This window comes from Dama dama, chromosome 20 (assembly GCF_033118175.1).
Source record: "Dama dama isolate Ldn47 chromosome 20, ASM3311817v1, whole genome shotgun sequence".
Classification (NCBI taxonomy): Eukaryota; Metazoa; Chordata; class Mammalia; order Artiodactyla; family Cervidae; genus Dama; species Dama dama.
In genome coordinates this window covers 81,963,652-81,988,065 of record NC_083700.1, presented here as the reverse complement: position 1 = coordinate 81,988,065, position 24,414 = coordinate 81,963,652, and the positions used below count along the sequence as shown (strand labels likewise).

Here is a 24,414-nt window from a genome sequence, read left to right as displayed (position 1 = left end):
ATTAGAATGTTATTATTTGTCTATGAGGAGGGGATTAGCTAGAGAAGTTATCACAACTTCTACTAACCGGTCCTTCTAATCAGACACTCATCTCCCTCTGGCTCTCTCTACCCTCTTCTAAGGCCCTAATCTTACAAAAACAGAAAACAGTAGACAAGGGCTTATAAGTTAGATTTGTTAGAGTAAAAGACAGTTTTTTCTTATTAAAGATCGCTGAAAGCTCCCTCTAGAAGGCATCTCATAGTACGCTGCCGTTTAACTCTAGAAACGATCCTGTCAGACAGGTATCACTATTCCCCTTTTTAAAGGATGAAGAAATCAAGACTCAGATAGATCAAGTAACTTGTCCAAGGTCACACGGCCACTTAGTGAAACAAACTGCACTCCCTCGGACTAGCCTGGAGGAGGGATTTCTTTGATCCACGAATTCCCGGATTCCTGTATTTACTATCCCAATTCCCCACTCCCCCAAAGTTCATTCTCAGTGCCCTCGGGACTCCCGCTTCTTCTAACAGATCCGTAATTCTGGAGCTCAGAATTCAGACTCAGGAGCAGAGAGACGGCCCCCTGGACAAAACGGGGCCCTGCTTCTTCCCTTGGGTCGCTTTTCTTGACCGGCAGTTTCTCCCCTTCTCGCTTCTGCAATCTGGAACTCGCCTGTAGGTGGCGCCCTGACTCGCTCGGGGAACTTGGAGGGCGAGGACACCGGTCACCAGCGGCCTCCCCTCAAGGCCATTTTAAATAGTCCCTTGGCTGGCGCCCGGCACAGGAACCCTGGTAATGTGGACATGCCCCCCGCCCCCGCCCGCTCTCTCTTCCTCTCCCCCACCTCGGCCCTCCCCTCCCCTCCCACCCCCTCCCCCTCGGGCTGGTGCGCTGCGGGAGCTGAGTGTCTGCGCTTCCTCCGAGGTCGGCACGGGGAGCGGATCTCCAAGCGCTCTAGGCCGAGCCTGGCGGCCGAGGTGGTGCTCCGACCCCGGAGCCTCCGCCGGCCCGCCCCCTTTCCCCACCCCCCACACCCGGTGCTGCAGCTGTAGCGGGGGTGGAGGGATCGGGGGAAGAGTGTGACCCGTGAATGCTGGGCGGGGCGGGGCAGCTTGAAAAACTTCTGAAAGGCCACGTTCAAAGCCTCCAGGGACCGAACTTGGGCCGGAAGGCGGTTTCCACCGAGGGGGCCTAAAAGGGGGCGGAGGGTGCACCTGCAGGGCCGGGAGCGCGCTGCTTGGGAAGAGGGTCTGGGTACCCGGGAACCCTGAAGCCCGGGCCCTGCACTCGCCACCTGGCCCCAGCCTCCTCCGCCCCAAGCCCTCGCCCCCTCGGGGAGCCAGCGGCCCCTCCCGGGACCTTGCTTTCATCCTCCCCGCGGGATGGCAGTGGGGCGGGGTGGGAGCCTCTTTGGGCCGCGTGTTCCCTGCGGGGTCTTCCTTCCCTCCGGCCCCTCCTAAAGAACCAGAGGTTTCGTAGCAAAGTTGAATTCCCGGATTTTAATTCCAATCCACCCGGGTGGGAGACGGCTGAGGAAGCGGGCATCGCGATGGAGGAAACGTTACCATTTTACTTCCTACCCCCATAAAAATCACTGGGGAGGGTGAGAAGGAAGATAAAACGGGAGGAGGGGGCCCATGCTGGGGGTGGGGAGGAGGCTAGAGGGTGGCCAGGGTCGCATAGTGGCGAATCGGATAGTGGTCCGGGCGGGCGGCGTCTGTGCGCCCCGGCCGTGCCCCATCTGGGGGCACATCGGGAGGGGCAGCCGCTGGTCAGGGCCGATCTTGGACAGACAGCTGACGCGGTCCCTCGCGGGGCAGAGGGGGAAGGACCAAAGGGATTTTCACTAGTATGAGGATCTCCAGGCCCAAAGTCCTTCCTATAGAGGCTCTTGAATGAATTAGGTAAATGATTTCCTCCATTGGTAGTTTCTGAAGAAGACATTTTCTTGTATCTTCTGAAATTGAGCGCTTTAGTCGGGGAGCAAATACAGGAAGGGTCCCCTTAGGACGGTGTCCACTCCTGCGGTCTCTCGGGGTGTGAACTGATGGGTGGATTAGTGGGAGCACTTGGGGATACGTGGACATGGAATTGAACAAAGCTCGTTACTTAGTTATGGAAGAAAAAGAGCTACAGAAAATAGAGTCGCTTGAAAATAAACAACCTAAAGTTCATTATTTTGCTTGGAGTCCTTTTCCTTGATCTGAGAAAGTAAAATAAGTGAGAGTTCTGTTTTTTTCCCCCCAATTAGCATTTATTACATTTTCTCAAAGGCTTTGAAAGAATTATTTTAGTAAATTTTAAGAACAGTGCTGGCATTACAGAGATGAGGCGAACCGACCGCTAGACTCCAGGAGAGTTTAGCTGCAACACTAACTCTTCAAATTTAGTGTCAACTTTGTGTATTTTTTTTAAAAATAGGGCAATGTTTTTATTAACTCATAACTTTAGGAGGTAGGGAACACTAAGAAGGAAAGAGACCTAAGGAAAAATAAAGCAATGGAAAGAAAAAAGAAACGAGGTTAATTGTAACAGTCTGATCTTCATTGAGTTCCAAGTCGGCATTCTAATACAGTGCTCATTTCTGGTAGCCTTAACTTTACCCGGAATATTGGTGGGCCCGGTCTCTACGTGCTTCCTAAGAAAGAACAAGCTTAAGCAAAACGTGTTTTCTTTTGTGAAGGTCTAGCACTTACTTAATGAAGTTGCTCCAACAGAAAAAGGGGTCCTCCTGCTCTCGGGTGCCCTGAGCCGATTTCACTGCTGTAAAATCGGCAGGTGTGTGCAGCATCCGCAGCGCAAGAGCCTGGACCTGGTGAGCCAGAGAAACAGATGACCGGAGTACCTTGCCCTGGCGTTTTAGCAGACAAGAACTGGCACGTTGAAACTGTCCATGTGATGGACAGAGATCGAGTTTGCTACAGACGTGCCCACTTTGCAGTCCAACATTCTCCTGTATACAGGGTGAAAGCAACATTTTTATCCCTTAGGACTAAAATGTAACCTTTAAGACAAGTTGAAAGCATAGTCAAGGGCTCAAAGGCAAGCCTGTATTCCACACAGGTCAAGTGCAACTTATCTGGTTAAGAGCAAGAAGCTTTGTAAAAGTTGGAATTGCCAGTCAAAGAGATAGTTTAAGATGCTACAAAATAGCCTGGTCACCACAAGAGAACTAGAAATACTTGGGGGTGCATTTGTGTTTGTGAAGGGGGCGGGTAATTGAGACTTGTTTTGCTGTTGTTTGAATGATTTGAGATTTACGGAAAGCAGACTTCACTCTCATGAAGCTGGAAGGCTATACTTTCTGGGCAAAATACTCTTGGTGATTTCACCCTCAGAGTTGTAGGGTCTAAGACCTTTGCAAGCACCCTTGACCGGAGAAATCACACATCTAGCAAACTGCAACTTTTCTCTTGAGTTCATTATACAAAATGCACAAACCTTGATTGCTAAATAATTTAGGTGGTGTTTTCTCTCAGAAAGAAAACTCCAGGGAGAATATCTGGAAATAAGGGCTGCATTAGAGCCCATTCCTTAGCAGTGGGGCAGGGGGTCAGACAACATACTGGCACAAACACACATCTTTGCCTGAACCGGCACCCACATTCCCACCCTGGGTGCACACACTGCCAGCTGAAGAACAAGCGTTTATCCACCCCAAGTGGATAAGGAGTAAGGCTTGACACCGAGTTCAAACACATGTCCACAAAACACTAAAGGTGGGGGGCTTAACTCTGAGTGTTATGAAGGGTTGCCTCCAAGAAGCCAGGGACTTCTAGCAAGCAGTGAAAAAGAGCCCCAGAGGTCTGCAACCTGTCAGCTCCAGGGGTAGTCCCACCAGCCCCACAATATCAGTGCTGTGGTTCAAAAGTTGGAAACTGCGGTTTTTAATTGAGTCTGGGTCCTGCCTCCCCCTTTCCTCTAAAGCGGCTCCTCTCGGTAAGCGGATTTGCTTTTCCATGCATCGCTGGCAAGTCGCTTTTAGGAAACCTAGCTTCTGCGAAACGTTTTAAACATGATAATATATTGCAGCCTTATGAAATCCCCCTCCAGAAGTGCGTGAAAGAGGTTCTGTTTTCCTGAAGGATTTGGGGTCTTTACTATCTGAGCAGAGGCTGGCTCAGAATCCAAGGAAGGCTTGGATTCACTTCACATCCACTTACGTGAAGGCAGCGTATTTTGTTTTTTGGTTTTGTTGTTTTGTTTGGTTCTTAACACCTAGAAGATTTTAAAATCACATAATACTCCCTCGAAAAGAGGTGGGGGGGGGGGGTGCATTGAACGTGTTTCCTTCTCTCCTAGATACCCTAGAAGGTATCTGTCTGAGAGAAGCGGTGCTGAGCTGGTGGAACCACCAATTAATATGGAGAACTAGGCCATCTGGGCCAAGTTCCCCAGGCATGGAGACGCGGAGGGGAGGGGACAAAAGTCTCTCACAAGTCGCCACTAGGAAAGAGGGTGGCAGAGCAGAGAGCCCCTTCAAAAGTTCAGCTGTGCTGGGCGTCTGATCTTCCTTCCAAGACCGCTCGCCAGGGAGCCCCGCGGGTTTCAGCTTCCACTCAAAAGTAAGGGTTGGTTCTGCGGCGTCGCCCCCTCCTACTCCTAGGGACCTGCCAGGCTGGTGACCGAGACCCGAGCGGCGCGGGGTCAGCCCCGGGGCCAGAGGGCGGCGCCGGCCGCTGCGCGCCTCGGTCAGCAGCCTGGCGGTCGTGACCTTGTCGGTCAGCTCCTGCGACTCCCGCTCGGTCCCTCCGCCCGCCCTCGCCCCCGCCCCCTTCCAGGACCCGGAGCGGGGGATCCTCGACCTGTCGTTCCGAGCGGTGAGGACCGAGGGTGGAGCTGAAGGGATTTAGTCTCAAATTCCCCCAATATCTCTGCAACAGGGGAAGTCCGCGGGCCACTGGGGACTGTGATCCGTGAGGTCCTCGCGGGGAGTCCGTGGAGGTCTCCGAAAACTATGCGAGGCCAGGCGCCGCCGGCTCCTGGGGCCAAGTTGCTGCGGAGGCGCGGAGGAATGAAATTCGCCAAGGTTCCCACCTTTGCCTCCGGAAAAATTTTAAAGCATATAAGTCCCTATATACTTTATATATATGCAGGGACCTTGGGTTTCCTTTCGGCACCTTACAGCGCCTCTTTAGAGGGAGTGTGTCCATGATGGAGAGAGTGGGAGTCCCCACGGGCGAAAAGGAGGGAGGCAAACAGGTGTTATGAAAGGCAGCACACCCTCTTGTATTGATTTATTTATTTAGGAGATTGTGTTAATCAGATTGACAAAGTGGAGTCGAGCACGCACTAGCTAGCGCTCGGAACACAACTTTTGTTCCTGCGCTTTCAGCAAGACGTCGTCTGGCTAACGGAGACTTGAACCCGGCGCGTACAGCCCCCTCAACTTGAAGTTGGACTTCACCCCCGGCGCCCCGGGTCTGCCAGCCCTGGATTGGGGCGGTCTCTTCCCGGCTCCTGGTAGAACAGTTAGTGCACCTGCGGCTTCAGGTGCCACGGGAAGAAAGAAGTGGGACCTTACTTTCCAATATGCAGTGACCGACGCCTGCCAGCTTCCACCTGGTTCTGGAAACACCTAATCTCCACTTCCTCTATAAAGCTTAACTACAGCTCGCCTCCAATCCCCAAATGCAAACACTATCGGGATTGCTCCCGTAAGCATTCCTTGCCTGTGACCCTTCCTAAAGCCTGGTTCAAGTCTGCACTCTAGGGGGTTATTAAGAGAAGGGAAAAAGTCAAAATGTTGCTTTTCCCCTTTAAACTAATAATGACACGCAGGGCGCACGCCAGAGATTTGCAATTGTTTTGACCCCATAATTCAATGACAGAGACTAGGCCTGAGGTAACAAATTGTGTAGGAAAGAAAGTATCACAACAGAACAGGCAGGAACTGATTCCCTGCAAACTTCTACCCAAAGAAAATCTTGGCTTCCTACCACCTGGACAGTCAAGACACTCAACATACAGACCCAATATTACACATTTGCATTGACCTGGTCAAGTGGAGAATTCTCCAACTTCACCACTATTGAATGCATGGGAATGGAGTTTGGTAGAGAATGTTTTGGTTTATTCTAATAAAGACTGCTGTGCTCCCTGCTTTAAGCTGACATCATAAAAGCCTGATAAAGTGCTTAGAGGCCTTAGTTGAAAATCAGGAGCAGTTCAAAGATCCCTCTATTATATCTGACCTTGCTTTCCCTGTATTTACACTGGAATAATAATAACCTCTAACATTTATTGAGCTGTTGGTTACATGTGCCATGCTCTGTTCCCAGCACTTTAATATGATAACTCATTTATCCTGACAACAGCCCTATGAATTAGTTGCTATTATAATCCCCATTTTATAATGTGGGAAACTGAGGAACAACTAAACTAAGCAATTTGGCTATGATTACTCAGCTGGTGCCTGTGAAAATTAGTTAGTGGTCTGGCCCTAGCACCAACACTCCTGACCACTCATGACACAGACAAGAGGAATGTCAAAGAGTGGTCTCTGCCTGCAACCCTGCTTGGAGTTGTTTTCCGAAACAGTAGACAGAGTAATTAATCTCCTTAATTCAGTCAATCGTGACAGCCAATATGGCACAGAAGAACTCTTAGACCTACTAAAAACTTATTTTCTCTAAATTATCCAAGTAATTTAATGCAATTTCACAAACAGATTATAAACAAGAATGTTGAAAATTGTTCCAATCCCAAAATTATTTTGGCTGATCCTTGAAAATAGTCTCTACCCCCAAAAATATAATTACAAGATTACAATGTCATTCTCAAAGAGCGTTCATTATATATTATCTATACTTCAGAGCTGGGACAATAGCAGCTCTTAATATAGACACAATTTTTATTGTTAAGGACTCAGGCATACTGGACTCATCACTTTCATCACCACTAGTTTAAATAGATGCCACCTGAAGAATGTGACCTCTTTTTCTCTCTACATTAAAACTTCTTCCTCATACCCCATCATTATTCCCTCCTAGCTAGAATCATGTTAGTGCAGAAAAAAATATCTTAGAAAGCATATCATTTACCCTCTGCGATTTTACAGACGAGAAAAGAGGGCCACAGCAAAAGAGACCTGCTCAAGTTCACAGACCATGGCAATGTCTGGAACCCAGGACTCCACTCCCAGTTTAATCCTTCTCCCAACCCGAATTCATCTTGAGAGTTCATAAAGGTATTTTCACTAAGAGCATACTTAAAAAAAAAAAGTTTTAACAACTTTTTTTGACCCACGATATATAAAGAAGGGGCTGTCTTACGCCTTTCTTCCTTTCAGATGTGTTCCTGGAATGTCTTCACCAGATGTTTACCCAAGAAATTACAGTCGCAGAGTCTTCAACATGTGCGTGCATTTTGACAGCAGCATTTAAGATCTGAACTCAATTAATGATTTTCTTGTCCTTCTTTTATTAAAAAAATGAAAGGATGGGGGCATGTTAGTTTTGCCTGCAAGTGAGTCTTTACCGAGTCTGCGTTAACGTCACTCACTCACTCTGCGACGTGCTAGTCTCACAGTCTAGTTTTGTTCAGACTTTATTTTGCTCCAAGCTGCCTTACAAGCCGCTTGTCCACGCTGCAAAAGGTGGGGGTAGTGGTTGGGGTGAGGGGCTCTTTGGCTCTTTTTCCCCCCGGTTCCTATATGTGATGCAATCTGGAATCATTTCACTTGCCCTCCGCGCGCGCAGAGACGCGCGCGCGCGCACACACGCACACACGTGTACCATGCATGTGTGGGCCCCTATAGAACGGTGTAGACGCGCGTTTGTGATTTAAAGTGGCAGCACCGAGAGCCGGACTGAAGTCGTGAATTATTTTGCGTGATCAATCAGCCCGATCGTCTGCACACTGTACTGGCATTATTCACCCGAGTGCTCGGCGGTTACGGCGGACGTGCACTGCGGCAAAAACGTCCTCGGAGCCGCTAATTTTGTGGCCACTGCGGCGGCCGCGGCGGCGGCTTGGGGGCGCGAGCACGGATTGATTTTTCAAGATCACGTCTCCTTCAGTGCGGGTCGCCAAATCGAATCGAGTTGAAGCCTCTCTGGATGCATGCGGATTAGGTTTTGTACCTGAGATTGTTAAAATCCTTTTTTTTTTTTTTTTTTCCTGTAGAAAGACGAACAGAGGCGTTAGTGCAGGAAAGGAGATATACCTTTTCTGTTTTATTTTCCTTTTACGTTTAGGGGGGAAAAAATGAAAATGGCTACCACCGCTTCTTGAGCACAGGGGAGGCCAGACCTTTGCAGACTGGGAGATGATGCTCGAAATCCTCTTTCTTCCTTCCATCCCTCCCTCCCTCGCCCCCATCCTCTTTCTGCTCTGAGGCAGCCTAGGGAGAAAAATGGTCATATGCACTTGCGCGGGTCATTTGTCCTCGCTCTCACTCTTTTCTTTCGACAAGTAGTTACCTTTTTTGTTTTGCTTTTTCTTTTGACAAACTGACCCTTTTTATCTTATCTGGTTTCAAATTTTTAATAAAACGTATCCGGAACATGTTTGATTTGTCTTCTGCTTAGACACCCAGCCTTGCAAAGGTTGCACAGCGGCAGGGTGGGGGTGGGGGCAATCTCCGACCCGACCTGTAGAGCTCACCTGGGCTGCAGACACTGCCCAGTGGTTACCCAGACTTTTGCGGAGGGGAAGGCGGGTGGGAAGGCTAATTAATAAATTAGTTACCAGATGTGTACTGATGCCTGGGAGTTTTTAAAAAGCACATCCAGAATTTCACGTGCTCGTGATTGTATTGCTCTTCCGAGCACATGGATCACCCCAGACCAATCATTTACATTTAAAATGTGGGGTTCGAAAGACTTGAGAGACGGTTTGGCGTCCCACTTTGTTTGCAGGATAAAACCTAAGTGTCTCTCCAGAGGGTGGGAAACCTTTTCCATTCCTGAAGGTGGCATGGACCTATTTATCCCGGATTTTTACTTTCCCCTGAAGCTGCAAAGCGGGTCGTATTTGCCAGATTGGGAAAATAATTGCGGTGTCGATGTGTAATCACACAATGTTGCATAATAATAACTTAAGCAACTGTGTTTTTGTTTACGGTGATGTAACTTTCCCAAAGTTTGCTTGTAGCTTTAAAGGGTTTAAGTGCAGAGCAGAATGCCAGTGAGCAGCTGCCCTGAAGAAAGTGAGCGTGATTCAGCCCTCCGGTTTGGGATCTGCAGTTCCCATCTTTAGCTGCAATCCCAACTTGTGGGTCCCGGGAGCAGGGTGGAAGGCAGAGGCAAAGCGGAAGACTTGGCTTTACCTGATAAAGTCTGCCTGAATTGTCCACGACTTGGAAGAATACTCCTGTTCAAAGCAAATTAAAAAGTCAGAGGCAGCAGTGCTGAGAAAATCCAGCTCAGTTAAATGGGAGCATATAACATAGTTGAAATACAGCTTTTTAATGAGCGTGTCTCAAGTAGTAAAAATGAGTGCAAATGAATTCAAAACCAACCACCCCATTTGCTCCAACATTTCAAACATACTGAGTCTGTCATGTGTTCCGGCTGCTGTTTCACAGCCCGTGATGTGTAGACAGTGCACAGTTTCTACGTTATAATGACTTGGAGATAAATGAGTGTTTTAATTCAGTCGTTAGAGACAAATGAAAGTAGGTTATACATCTAGGTCCACAGAAAAGCGGCCTAGCAACCCAGAGGAAGCCCACACTCTCCCAGGCAGCAACACCGCCACTGTCCTTTTTTCTTAAAGACCCGGATTTTGGGGCCTCTGAGTTGGGCATGAGTCTGATTTATAACTATAAAAGTGATAGACCAAAATGTATTGGTTCACACATGGACATGGATGTATGAAAACTAACAAATAAAGAAGTCTTTGTTAGCCATTAGGCAGGGCTGTAAACTTGGGAAATGCATCCCTAAAGTTTATCTTAATTAATACTTTTTGTGATTAATATTCTTCTGTACAACCTTGATTCACCATTTACAGAGACCCTATTCAGGCAGGAGAGTTAGCTTTTTAGAACTTTTGTGGTATCAAACTTTTTAAATTTTTTTCTAAAGGGGAAAAATCACAAATCAAGCTCTCTTATATGTTATAGGAAAAATTAATAAAATTCTTAATGTGTTGCTGCTTTAGAACTAAAGTCAACAGGCACCTCCTTTGATGAAAATAGTAAATATCTGAACACTATTTGCATTAATTATGGTGTTTTCTTAGTTGATCATGTTTTTATTTTCAAAGCAACTATTTCTGATAGTGAAAAACTTCAGATTTTCTCATAATGGGACTGTGGGATTGCTCTATCAGTGAAGTGCTTTTTAATTTTCAATTTAGATTGTTATGTTAAACTTTCATATCATGAACTGTGAGAACAGAAAGTTTTTTTATTTGTCTGGTTTTGTTTTTGATGTCAAAATTAATTCTAACTATTTTATCTACAGTTCATGGAAGTCTATTACTATTGTACCTAGCACATTCATTAAGACAAATAGAAAGTAATGTTATATCATACATTTTTTTTAAGAAAAATTAAAGCAAAGGACATGAGCAAATTGAGACAACTGGAGTGATCAAGTAACAATATCACAGCAGTAACAATACTTGTTAAATTATGTATTTGAGTCATTATTTACATTCAAATTTACAAAAGAAAAACAAGGAGGATGAGTTTTTATAAGCCTTTCCAATTAACACTTAGCTGGGGAAATAACAGGTGTCTGTGTCACTGTTATCCACTGAGAAAAACTGTTCTCCTGGTCACACTACACCCTCCCCCCAAATTCAAATAGTATTTTAACAAGTACTGATATTGACCTTGCAATGAGTCTTTCTTTCAACTATCTGTAATATAAAATCCAACTGTATTCTCAAATTTTGACTTTTAGAAACTAAACTGAACATGAATTGTTATGTTTTTAATACACTTTGAAGCAAGTGTCATGCATATTATGTTTTTAGGGCTTACTCAAATACTATGCTTCCACATAAGAATGTAGGGTTTACTGCAATCTGATATTCAAATAGAGGCTTTCAAAAGTTAGTTCTACTAACATAAGGATTAGGTTTGGAAGGAGAGCAGTGAGGTAGGATATGCTTTGTTATTTGGTACAATGTCATGTGTCATATGTTTTGAATGACCTGGAGAAGGTATTCTGCTCTGGCCTTCTGGCAAATAAAGTAACCCAGTCTTGCCAAGAGTCACTTGCCTCTTTGAAGACCAGATCATCACTTACTTGTCCTGAGTTCCTAGAACATAACAGAGTGCCAGGATACCGCGGCATCCCATAAATGTTTCCCAACCTTGAATTTATTTGATAACTCTTAATTTTTGACAGTAAGTGTAAATTTGGGGAGTGGATAGGGTTAGTAGAAATACTTTGGCAGAAAATAATTTGTTTCTATGTGCTATCTCGTGACAAAATATATTTGATTTATTGTTAACTTCATAGCTCTTGGGCGGGCTAGCAAACTAACAGGAATAATGTTAAAACCAGAAACACTTACCATTCTTTGGCTTCTTTCTTGAAGCACTTCTTTTTTCAATATACCAAAAACATACCACGTACCATACAAACTTTAATTTCTCGGCTCTTGGCCTGGCCCTGCTTGCTACAAGCTGGCCATTTCAAGCATCCTCGCCAGACTAAAGCACTCTTTATAATTGGTTCTCCTTGCTCTCATTTTGGTTTTCTTTAACACAAAGTAAAAATTATGCCAAACTGCCAAAATTTATTGAAGGCAAATGCCATTCTTTCCGGCATTACTTTACTAAACAAGGCATGAGTGATTGAATGAATCTTAATATCTGCAGTAAACCAAGGCATTATTCTTGCATATTAAAACTCAGAGAATTTTACCAAACAATTTGTTTTGCATCTGTGTGATCTAAGATAGAACTAAGATCTAAGAACTCCTTTTCTTCACCCATTAAAAATAATGGCCTTCAGGGATCATTCGTTGTCTTCATAGGTATACAATCTGCTGATGCAGCACAACATATAACTTTCAGAGTGAAGAAAATGAGGTATATAAAAAAAGGAAAACAGCATCACTGTGTATTTTTATGATTTTAGAATACTACATTATTTATATAAAGAATATTATATAAAGCCAGAAGTAGACTATTTGCATCCCAATTAAGGAAAAACTCCACTTAATTAAATATGAGTTTTCTAAAGTTTTCTCATGAAATATATGAGCGATATTAATATGGTGATATTTAATTTTTTTAACATTGTAAATAAAAGGATAATAATTCCTGATCAGAACATCTTTAAAAATTTCTTTAATGTCATAGTCCTATAATATTAATTGGCAAGCTAATGACCTGAAGACACTACATGATGAGTAGTTTTCATGGTTCAGGGGAAACAGTGGACAAATACTTTTCAGTGCAAGGAGAAGTTCAGTACAGTATTGTTTACCAGGATGAAATAAGTTTGATCTAAATGTCTTTTGTTCCAAATTAGGTTCTGGGACATCTTGACTAATTTTCCCACTGTCAAAGAAAAACACAACAAAGAAGAGAAAGAATAGGTAACTTGTTTTGAACACCTATAGTCCATTCTCCACATTGTTATTGGTCAGTGTGATTTTCTAAAACAAAGACTGATCTTGTTACTGCCTTCTTTAAACCCTTCAATAGCTCCCCATTAATGTCAGGATAAAGTGCAAAATCTTAAAAGTCGGTCACTCTGCCTAAAGAGTTCTGACCCATAATTTACCCCTTCAGCCTTCTCTTGGTACCTGCCTTTCCACTAGTTCACAGTCCATTTTATTTCTTCTTTCAACTATTACCCCAGCCTTCCTTCTCCCCATTCCCATTCCCCTTGGATAACTCCTATTTATCTTTGAGAGACAGAGAGAGGAAAAAAACCCAAACAAACCTGCTCTGACATTCAAAAAGCATTTCCAAAATGAATGAAGAAAAGAATGGATGAACTCATATACCAAAGAGAATATGCAGAATTAGAGACTTTTAGAATTTCAAAGGACCTTAGATATCAACTAATTTAAAAAACATCTTTTTTCAAATGAGCAAACTGAGAGTGGTACTGAAAATTCAAGAGACTTTAAAGATTACATAGCTAATAGGAGAAGTGAGAACAGAATCCAAGATTTGTGATGCTCATGAAAGCAACTCTGTAAATGAGCTGTCATTAAATAATTTGTTCAATTTTTCCCCAAAGACAAACTAAAATTCCCATTTCCTCCTCAAAAAATTAAAAATAGAATTACTATATGATTCAACAATTCTGAGTATATACCCAAAAGCATGGAAAGCAGGGACTCAAACAGAAATTTATACACCATGTTCTTAGCAGCATTATTCACAAAAACCAAAAGGTGGAAACAATCCAAGTTTCCATCGATGGATGAACAGATAAAATAAAATATGGTACATACTTACAGTGGAATATTATTCAGCCTGAAAAAGGAAGGAAAATCTTATACATGCAGGACCACGCATGAATTTTAAAGACATTATGCTAAGTGAAAGAAGCCACTCACAAACGTACAAAAACTGAATCATTATTCTTATATAAGACTCCTAGAGTAGTCAAGTTCATAGAGGCAGAAAGTAAAACAGTGCTTGTTAGGGACTGTGGGGAGAAGGGAATAGGGAGTTACTATTCAACGGATACACAGCTTCCGTTTGGAATGATGAAAAAATCCTAGTGATGTATAATGATAAGGGTTGCACAATAATGTGCATATACTTAATGCTACTGAACTGTACATTATAAAATGGATAAAATGATAAATGTTATATGTTTTACCACAATTACCTTTTAAAAAAGATTGCCATTTTCCTAAGGGACATACCAGTACAGTGTCAGATTGTACCCTATCTCCCCACCCTTGATGCACACAGGCTTTTTTTTTTTTTTCTGTGATGTTTTTGGTTAATTCATAATCCTGATTCTTGGCCTATTAACTGCACTTTGAAGCAAGTCACCTACTTATTACTGCTAGTGTATCCAACATAATAACAACCACTCCAACTCTATACATTTCTTTGCTGGAGTTCCCTTTGCTGATCCCAGTTTTAAGTCACTTTATGAAAGAGAAAGAAAGGTCAAGAGAGGCTGGAGAGCTCTGCAGGGACAGAGGATGGAAGGGAGACTGAACTCAGTGTCCATGCCAACTGGATTGTCCAGTTTCTATTTCCTTCCTATCCATACTATCCTGGGGGGGAATGGGATGTTATCTTAAGAGCAAGTGTAAAAAACCCTAGGGTTAGGACTTCCCTGGTGGTCCACTGCAGGGGATGTGGGTTTGATTCCTGGTCTGGGTACTAAGATTCTGAAAACTGTGAGTTTAGAAAAAAAAAAAAAAAAGAAGAAGAAGAAAAGAAAAACCCCATCCTAAAGGGGTCAACCTCAATTGGTTTTCTCCTTTCTTTGTCACTGATGTTCTAGACCTATAGACACTGATGTCAGACCAGGTATATCCTAATTTAGCAGTATCCAGAGCACAAGTTCCACTAGCCCAGGGCACTCAAGCTATAGTTGAGGAGTTCCTAAATTAGTCGTTTTAGAAGAAGCACACTCCCTCTGTCCTTATGCTGGCTGGAATCTCACCCAGGGATTGAGTACATGGTTCTGTGTCTCACAGTGACGCTTGTCCTCTTCACAATTCTGGTTTGTGTACATGTATGGCAGTGGTGGTGATGCTGGTGGTGAGAGTGTGTGTTAAAATTTTGCAGACCTCAGAATGTCTGTGTTGCTTTTGAATAACTTTTCTTGAATTTGTATTTTATAATGATATGAATATTACATATTTCACATGTTTTTACCTTTTCTTTTTTAAATTGAGGATAAGGAAACTCAAAGTTGAAATTGCAAGTCAACCCTACAAAAGTACGTGGAGTCTCACTGTATGTATTCTGGATACTAACTTTGGCCTTGACTTTACCGTATTTCTATGTTAATAGTCTCTCTCTCTCTCTCTCTCTCCATATATATATATATATATATATATATATATATATATATATATGGGCTTCCCTGGTGACTTAGATGGTAAAGAAGCTGCCTACAATGCAGGATACCTGGGTTTGATCCCTGAGTGGGGAAGATCCTCTGGAGAAGGAAATGACAACCCACTCCAGTATCCTTGCCTGAAGAATTCCATGGACAGAGGAGCCTGGTGGGCTACAGTCCATGGGGTCACAAAGAATCAGACATGACTGAATGACTTTCACTCACTTTGGAGATATATATATATATATATATATATGGCTATATGTGTGTGTCTACATATAATTAGACAGAGATAAATAGACAGAGATACACACACACATCCCCACTCAAAAACATTTCTGAATAGAGTCAGGATAAATACGACCAACTACATATCCATGTTCTTTATTCTGTGCTATATGATAAACCACGGTTGGTGGTACAGGGCCTTCATAGAACAGAAACCTAAATTTTTGTACAGTTTCACACTCATGATTTCATTGAATCCTCACAAAACTTCAGTGTGTAAGCAGGGCTGGTGATACTTAAACATTTTCAGAGAAGGAAGCCAGAGGGAGAGGTTGAACTGTCTAAGGCCACAAAGAGCAGAGACTAGAGAACCAGATCCATTCATAGCTCTTCACATGAATTTGCAGTTCTAAACAGCTGCTCTCACCCCACCCGCGTTTATTTTTCCTGAAAATTATCACTGAACTGTCTGAACACGTTTAGGTAAATCTTTTAGGTACCCGCCTGGATTTTATAGTCGTCCATTCGATTTAGATAATTAACCGTTTTCTTTCTCCTATCAGATTCAAGAGCAGTATTTCTTCACTTTCCCAGGCCTCTTTTCAACTTTGATATCAGAGCTAGTTATTCACTCCTTTCCCATTCCTGCAAAATATCCTTTGCATGATGTAATGAAACTGGCACTGAACTGGGGATGAATTCTTTACCAGCTCTAAGACCATGAGCTTCACTCGGCTGGTTTCAGTTTTATCATCTGTAAAGCTTGGTGGCTGGAGACTTCTGAGTCCCCCTTCACCTCTCCTTCTGTGAACTGGGGACTTTGCTACCTTCACTTTAGTTATGACACAGATTTCCCCTCTCTGGCTAGCCTAGCAGCTCAACTGTGCGACATCATCTTTGGTATTGAGGGATTTCTGCAGTTTATCACAATGTGTATCCGTGGTGCTCAATTGCATGTGTGCTCAACTGCTCAGTCATGTCCAACTCCTTGGCAACCCCACAGGCTGTAGCCTGCCAGGCTCCTCTGTCCATAGGATTCCCTAGGCAAGAGTACTGGAGTGGGTTGCCATGTTCCTCCTCCAGGGGATCCTCCCAACCCAGGGATTGAACTTGTGTCTCCTGCCTTGGCAGGGAGACTCTGTACCACTGAGCCACCTGGGAATAAGAAGGGTGGGTCTAGGGTGGGGGAAACGAGGAGCTGTTATTCAGTGGGCGTTAAGTTTCAGCTATGGTAGACGAATACGTTCTAGAGATTTGTACAATACAGTGCATATAGTTAACAATACTGTACTGTGCTCTTCAAGATTTAAGAGGTTAGACCTCAAAGTAAATGTTCATACCACAAACAAAAGTGGGGGGGCACAAGGAAACTCTGAGAGGTGTCGGATATATCTATTACCTTGATTGTGGTGATCGATCATTGGTGTTGGTATATGTCCAAGCTCATCAAACTGTATACATTAAATATGTGCAGTTCTTTGTATATCAATTATATCTCAATAAAGCTTTTTTATTTTTTTAACAATGGATCCACGTGTTTGCCTTTGATTACGATTAGAGCCCACTAGTACTTAAAAAAAATTGAAGCCTGAACTTTTTCCTAAGTTAGAAAACATAGCTAGAGCTTTGGGGAAGAATGCTAAATGAATTGCACTGTTTTCAACCACTCGCAGTGTGAATGACCTTGAGTAACCTCTACAGTTTCCTGAGCCTAAGTTTCCTCAGTTGTGTGGTTAGAATGACAATGGCTGCCCCAGCCAGGAGGAATTATAAAGGTGAGAATATGTGTGGAAGGTCTGTGATAAGCAAACTCAATGTCCTACTATTTTATTATTTAAAATTTCCATCCAGTGATAATGCCATGTCCTGTATCAGCCATGCTCCTGACCTTGTGTTTTATCAGACTGAAAGGTTGGAATGCTAACCATTTGTTCATCTGTTCATTCACATGTGAATTCACCCAACATTCATTGAGGATCTACTATGGCACTTTGCTTATAGGAATCCAAGAAGGTCTGAAGTCGTGGCACTTCCAAGGAGCTCATAGTCTAGCAGACAAAAGGACAAATAAATAATTGATATACAAATTGATGGGTCTTCCTTGGTGGCTCAGACAGTAAACAATCTGCCTGCAATTTGGGAGACCTGGGTTCAATCCCTGGGTCTGGAAGATTCCCCAGAGAAGGTAATGGCTACCCACTCCAATACTGTTGCCTGTAGAATTCCATGGTTAGATAAATCTGGTGAGCTATAGTCCTTGAAATGCAAAGAGTCAGACATGACTGAGTGACTAACACTTTTATACAAATGTATATACAATGTGAAGAGAGCTGTCCTAAAGACAGCTGGAGATAAGAGCTGTCCTAAGACACTGGAGATCATGCTGGAGGGATGCATGGATTCTGCCAGGGGAGTTGGGAAGTAGAATTTGGTTCTTGAAAAAACGAGTAAAACTCATTTTTTAAGGGATTTCTGGACAGAAAAAAAGCACACAGACAAAGGAAGAGAGGAATGAACATGTATGCTGTGTTCAGAAAATGATGAGAGGAGACGGGTTGTTCAATGTGTATGGGATGAGCAGGTCACAGAGAGAGTTGAGGCAGGAGGAGAGTCTGGAAAAGAAGGCTGATAATAAAAACAAATGTAATCTGTACTAAATTGGGGAAAAACCATAACATCTTTATAGAGAAAATTATCCAAAGATCTCATGAGATTATTTTATAATCTTGATTATTAGTTGTAGTAAATGCTAGGCTGCTATATCAGAGTCCTCAGAACCAGAAGTTTAAATATGATCTAGGCTGCAGGAGCAACTTTGCTCCCTGAGATCACTTAGGGACCAAGGTCCTTCCATCTTGCCACTCTTTTGTCTCCGAGGGCTCAGTCCTGGTCTTTGTCATTGAAGTTTGGTCTCTAACAGGGCTTCATGGAAGCCCTTAGAAAGGCCAAAAATTTAAAACAAATTTCTTTTAAGCAAGTAACATGGAACTTGCACTCAGCTATCCTGCTTCCATCCTATTGAGAAGAACTTAATCATGTGTCATGCCTATCGGAAATGGAGGCTGGAAAATATAGACTCTAATTGTTCATCTATGTATCCAAAAGTAGAGAACAGATTTAGCAGGGGGAGAGTAGACTGCCACAACTTGCTTATTTGGAAGCCTCTTCAAATCCTAGATTTAAATTTGCTTCTAGTATTTATCCTTTATACTGCTGTGTTATTTATTATCCTTTACATTGCCATGTTAGACCTCTAAATGCCAGTGTTCATTACTTACCCTAAAAAGTTCTTTGGATGATCTAGGATTTACCCAAGCAAATCAAGAAAATGTGAAGTATACCTTTGTGTTCAACATTCAATTTACTACAGAAATTTAAAGTTATTATTAGAAAAATATAGTGATTCTGAATTATGTTTCTATTCTGTAAGACTGATGTTCTAGTCTCCATATCAATGCCCTGCAAGAGGATTAGGTTTTTATTTGGGTCAACAAAGCAAAATTCCTGGAAGAGCCTACTATTTTCAAGGCATAAAGCCAGCCTATGTGGAAACATGAGGCTCTAAAATGGGTTGACAACTCAAAACCACCCTATTTAATGTACAGCTGTTTTTCAATGGGGCTGAAGTTACTAGAATCCAAATTCAGGGAGTGGAAAGAGCTAATAGAGAATAAACAGTCAATCTATGTGAGCTATTAGTATGGTTACTGTTATTATTTTTAAATTATTTAATATTGTAGGTTTAAGGATATAGAAGTGGCAGTTTGCGGGGCAAGAAGCGCTCCTTTCACTAACAGATCTTATTATACATAATGTGGATATCTGGACTTTGGGAAGAGTGTGGAAACACTGCACTCTTATGTTGTTCCTATTGATCAAAGTCCCTGAAATGAAAGTCAATGATGTGTCTCTCCCTTGCTTCCACGCCTCTCTCCTACCCTCTTCTCTTCCTTCCTTTTCTCTCTTGCTCATTCATTTCTGCTGTGCTATAATTCAAGACTTCATCTTCTCTCACCTTGTTTTAACTGGTCTCTTTGCCTCCACTGCTACCATGATCTTTCTAACTTGCACGTCTTATCTTGCCTATCTTTTGGTTAAATACCTTTGAGGCCTCCCCAGTCCCTCAAGCAAAACTCATAATGCTCTCCACCATCTTGCCTCAGTCTGCTTTACCAACTACATCTCTAGTTACTGTAACACAAGCTAACACTAGCTAGTGCAATGAGTCACAGTCGATCCTCACCCCATTCTCTGGCCCATTGCATACACTGATATCACCATGCTTTCCTAGACAGGAGTACTCTGTCCCTCAATTGTTCACCTGACAAATGCATACTTTTAGCCCAACACTAATGTCACTTTTTTTTAGCTTTTTAATCTGTACATCCAAACAAGATCAGTCATCTGTATTCCTACTGTCCTTTATGTATATCTAAGTTAGAGATAGCACTTACTATATTGTTATTTACCTTTATGTCTTGTCTCTGCCATTGGACAGAAAGCTTCTTGGAGGCAGGGATAATATCTTATTCTCTGTTTCCTTAGCTTTTGGCACATTCAGTGTACCTAGAATATGTGTGTGTGTGTGTGTGTGTGAGAGTGTGTGTGTGCACACACTCAGTCATGTTCGACTCTTTGCAACCCTATGAACTGTAGCCCATCAGGCTCCTGTGTCCATGGGATTTCCCAGGCAAAAATCCTGGAGTAGGTTTCCATTTCCTCCTCCAGGAAATCTTCCTGTCCCAGGGATCGAACTTGTCTCTCCTGCATCTCCTGCATTTGCAGGCAGACTCTTTACCACTGAGCCACCTGGAAAGCTCACCTAGGACATTATACATATTAAACAGTAACAGTATTATTATAGCTATCTTTATTGACTACACATAGTGTACTCAGTAATTTACACATGTTATCTGAATATGTACCATTTTTCAAAGGCAGGATCTAAAGCTTACTGAGGTTAAATAATGTGCCTGGAGTCACATAGTAGGAACTTACCTGGTGGCTCAGTGGTAAAGAATCCACTTGCATTGCAGGAGACTGCCTGCAATTCAGGAGACGCAGGTTCAATCCCTGGGTCAGGAAGATCCCCTAGAAGAGAAAATGGCAGCCCACTTCAGTATTCTTACCTGAGAAATCCCATGGACAGAGGAGTTTGGTGGGCTGCAGTTCATGGGGTCACAGAGTCAGATATAACTTAGCAACTGAACCACCACCACCACACATAGTAGGACCAACATTAACACCTAAATTGGATTCCAAAGCCTATACTGTGTTGTTGTTGACTAGACGAAGATATAAAAGGTTACTTTGGGACTGGTGCTAACCTACCACATTAGACCAAGTTAATGAAGTAGAGACATTATACAAAACTCAAAACTCACAAAACTACACAAAACTCATTGTTACCACCTACTGACAAGGCCTGGTTTGCTTAGCATTAGGAATTATTCAGGCCACAGCATCTACAGAGCAATGCAATACAAGTTGATACCTCTTGGGCATTTCAAAGGCTCTTAGCTCTTGACAAAACAGTCCTCCATTCTCACAATAAGTCCATGTCCTATTTTATAGGTGTTATGTAATTGTCTCAAGATCACATAGCCTAGCACCAGCCAAACTAGGCCTAGAAATTTTTTGATTACTTAAAAAATTATTTTTTCTTTTTACTTAAGCCACTATATCTCATCAAGTGTGTTTCTAAGGTGAAAGTGGTACGCCAAGTGGAAATGCTCAGTGGATTAAATGCCACAGACTTTCCAGAGCTAGACAATATTTGAATCTATCAGTCAGACCAGAACAGCAAATCCTGCGTAATACCAAGGGCAGCCACAGTACTTTACCTCCCAGCAATGCTTCATCAGTTAGCTAGTTGTAAAGTGTTTAAGTCTAAAGCCAAAAATGTGGTTCAAAATAAAATAGGAAATTTCTCTAACCTCTAATTTAACTGTGCAAGGTCCTGTTATTAATTAATTAGGTAACTTCACCAAGCACAGTTAAGAAAATCAGACAACTGCCAGGTTGCTTCCTATTCCTCTTGACTTCTTATTGGATAAATTTTATCAAGCAAGCTAAGCACACAGTAACTCAGTTATTCAGCAAAAAATGTTTTAAGCTACTTAACTGATGCAAAGCAAACACATTTAAAACAAAAATAATAATAATAATAGCCCAGTTGTGAAGCTTTCCACTTAAAGGGACACCCCACCCCATACACACACCGCCACTGAACCAATGGCTTGTTTGTTGCTTGAAACAAACACATAAAAGATTGACATTGAAATAACCTGATTACATGATCTTAAAGAGTCGGGATTAATGATATAAGATGGATCAGTGAGACGGAGGACTTAATAATCCAATAACTGTGTTTTAACGCCCCTCCCCTTTAAATATGAAATGTCTTTTAGCTCTTCTTTTGGGGGGGGGGGGATGGGGGGTGGAGGGGTGTATTAAGCTTTGTGGAACCCCCCCCCCCTTTTAAAGGATATTGACAAGACCCTTGCAATTAAGTTAGAATTTCACTGCATCTCTTGCTTTAAAGGAACAGCTTTATTCTTGAGTGAGCCCACCTAACAATTTTATGTTCAGCCATCTGCAGGGCAGAGCCAATGCCTTTTTCTTTCTGAATCTGGAGTAGAAGCTTTATTTCATTGCGAGTTCTCTGTGACATTTTGCACTCTCTTGATTTAATGAAGCAAAGAGGATCTTTAGCTCTTGGTCTACACCAGTGCAAATAAAGGTTAAATCTCTCACTAACCATCCTGAACTAGCCTAATAACTCACGAGAGACTACAGAAAAAGAAACCGAGAAAGCAGGTGTGCAGACTTGATTAAAACGTGCGAAACCCGCACAACCGCAGGCAAAGGTACTATATCGTCACAACTCCCTAGTACCAGCTGCGAGGTCCTCAAGCGGGGGAACTCCTACTGCGCCAAAAACACCATCCCGAGAGCCGGGCCTAGTAACACAGGGGCTTTCTTCCGAACGGTGTCCCGACCGGAGCTTGCGCTGAATGCCGGGACTCCTATTGGCCACACGCCGTGGGGGAGGAGGAGACTGGCGGGGAGAGAGACAGGAGGAGGGGAGAAGGGGGCAAGGCCTTTTCCCTGCCCCCTCCCGGCCCCCGCCGCCGCCTCGTGCGTGGTTACTATGCAAATTGCAGCGATTGCGGAAATAAACAAGGGGGTAGGGAGAGGATAGAGGGACTGCGAATCGATTGCAACTTCTGCAAAGTCTCGTACAATCCAAAGCACACAAGGCAAAACCAGAGAGAATCTGAGAACCAGCCAGCCGGGGTTGGATCGCTTTCAAAAGAGGAGAGAGAGACAGTGAGAGAGGCAGAGAGCGCGCATTGCAATTGCAAAAGCCTCCTGATTTGGAGTTAAAAAAAAAAATTCTCCAAGAAGCCTGCAATTGGCCAACAGCTTTAAAAAAAAATCTCTTCCGGGTTTTCAACGGTTCCAAGTTTATTTAGATGTCTTTTTTAATGCAAAAAAAAGGGGGACAACTAATGAAGCAATTCGTCTGAACATTTTAAAGTTTCTCAGTTTCTCACGTACTCTTTTTACATTGCAATGGTACGTGGTTCAGCTTTAAACTTTCTATTTTGCGTTTATATGCTACGCGTTTTATAAACAACAATAATGGTAGAATGATTTTGTTTAATGGCTAAGACTTTAAAATTTCTCTAGCTTGCATATGCATTGGAGTGATTGCTGGGTAAATGTCTATTGTGATGGTTTTGTTTTAAAGATGTAGCTTTGTGGATGGTTTTTTTTCTTTTTTTGTTATGTACATCAAGGACCGGGTTTCCTTTTTTTTTTTCTCCCCGAGATTTGAAAAAATTGCTGAGCTTGACAGATTTTTTTTTTTTTTCCTCCTAGCGCTTGCTCGGTTCCAGAAAGGGGGAAAAAAAAAATCCTGTACGTGCTCTGTTCTGTAAAAAGACGTCTGGCCTCAGCAGTCAACCTAACCCGAAAAGAAATGTCTGGACCGGGAGAATAATTGACGATTCGATCCTCTAATCAATGGGACTACAGGGGAGATTGACAAAAGGTTTACCCAATCATATCCAAGCTTGGGTGTACAATGGTTCGCAGTAGCCAGAGGGGGCGGGACAGAGAAGATCTGAAGTTCTCTGCGGCTCTGAAGGGGATGGTGTGGTTCAAGCTGTCAAAGCTACAAGCTCTTCCGGATTTAGCAAGCACAATAGGAAAGAGTTTTTGAATTTTAGAAGAAAAAAAGAACCTAATTAACGTGGGGGGTTTTTTGTTTTGTTTTGCGTGAATCGTAAGCCTTCATTGCCTTTTAGAAAAAGTTAGAAAAATTCTGTTAGAGAAATCTTTAACTTTGCATGAATGATTATTTGTAAATTCAGGGAAGTTGTTAACGGTTCTGGAAGATGAGGTTCAACTTTTAAAAATGTGTGGCTGATAAACCATGGGATTGTAGTGAGCTTTGGAAAGTAATGTATTGCATGCTTAGCAGGGCAAAACGTCTTTCTCTGTTTATCTTAGAAGCTTTGGCTTTTCAGGTACTTTGAAGGAATAGGCAAGCCTCTCTTCTGGAACTCTACACAACAGTTTAAAGGAGAGAGACTGTTTCACAGGTGGACAGACAGCTGTTTTGTACATTTGAAAGGAAGAAGGGGAGAGTGTTTTTCTTGACTTTTCTTGAATTCTGTTTAATATATGGTCAGTAGCAAATAGGATATTGAGACTGGCCAAGTGCACATTTCTTCTTGTTACCACAACAACCCCTGTGGAGGGTGTGTGTGGAAGATTGCTGACTTGCTAACTCTCTGCTGGAGTCTGGCCTCTTGAACAAGTCTTTGACACCAATCCTGTGGAAACCAACGGCAGCAGCTTGTCTTGGAGACAGTAACTGGCAGCCTCTGACTAAAATATATCCATTTTTCCTTCCCTCTGAGCAGTGTAGACACCTAATTCTGTAGGGAAGTGAATGGAAAATAATAGAGGCTCTTTCCCATCTTTGGCTTAAACTCCCATCCAGCTATTTCCCAAGGCTTTAGGCCTTCTAATCAAATCTGGCCTGGAAATCTGATGTAAGAATCTGCTTAGATGCTCAGCTCAGCAACATGATTCAATTTAGGAATATATGCATATAAGAAAAATCTGCACACAAGTGACTGCGGGTCAAAAAACTAGAGAAGGAAAACCTTGGGAAATGTGAGTAATAAAGTTAGTCTTGGTAAGAACTATAGTAAATGGCATTGTCACT

At 42.8% G+C, this 24,414-nt stretch overlaps 1 protein-coding gene and 2 long non-coding RNA genes across 4 annotated transcripts in view; 2 read left to right on the top strand and 1 right to left on the bottom strand.

The window, feature by feature from the left end:
* Window positions 1-699: 699 nt before the first annotated feature.
* Window positions 700-7,640, top strand: LOC133040290 (uncharacterized). Of its 2 annotated transcripts, none has more exons than XR_009688942.1 (3): window positions 700-777; window positions 7,046-7,174; window positions 7,277-7,640. It is a non-coding gene; the product is annotated as an uncharacterized LOC133040290 (long non-coding RNA). The 2 variants fall into 2 exon arrangements; XR_009688941.1 differs by lacking the exon at window positions 700-777 and adding an exon at window positions 4,471-4,550.
* A 9,466-nt stretch (window positions 7,641-17,106) lies between these two features.
* LOC133040289 (uncharacterized) lies at window positions 17,107-22,158 on the bottom strand. The gene is made up of 3 exons (XR_009688940.1): window positions 22,068-22,158; window positions 20,169-20,261; window positions 17,107-17,218 (listed from the first exon to the last, which is right to left on the bottom strand). It is a non-coding gene; the product is annotated as an uncharacterized LOC133040289 (long non-coding RNA).
* A 240-nt stretch (window positions 22,159-22,398) lies between these two features.
* Window positions 22,399-24,414, top strand: part of NFIA (nuclear factor I A) — a 402,591-nt gene continuing 400,575 nt past the window's right edge. Inside the window, exon 1 of the mRNA XM_061121733.1 lies at window positions 22,399-22,751. Coding sequence (XP_060977716.1) covers window positions 22,749-22,751 — 3 coding nt within the window. The 5' untranslated portion in view covers window positions 22,399-22,748. The remainder of the gene's footprint in view (window positions 22,752-24,414) is intronic.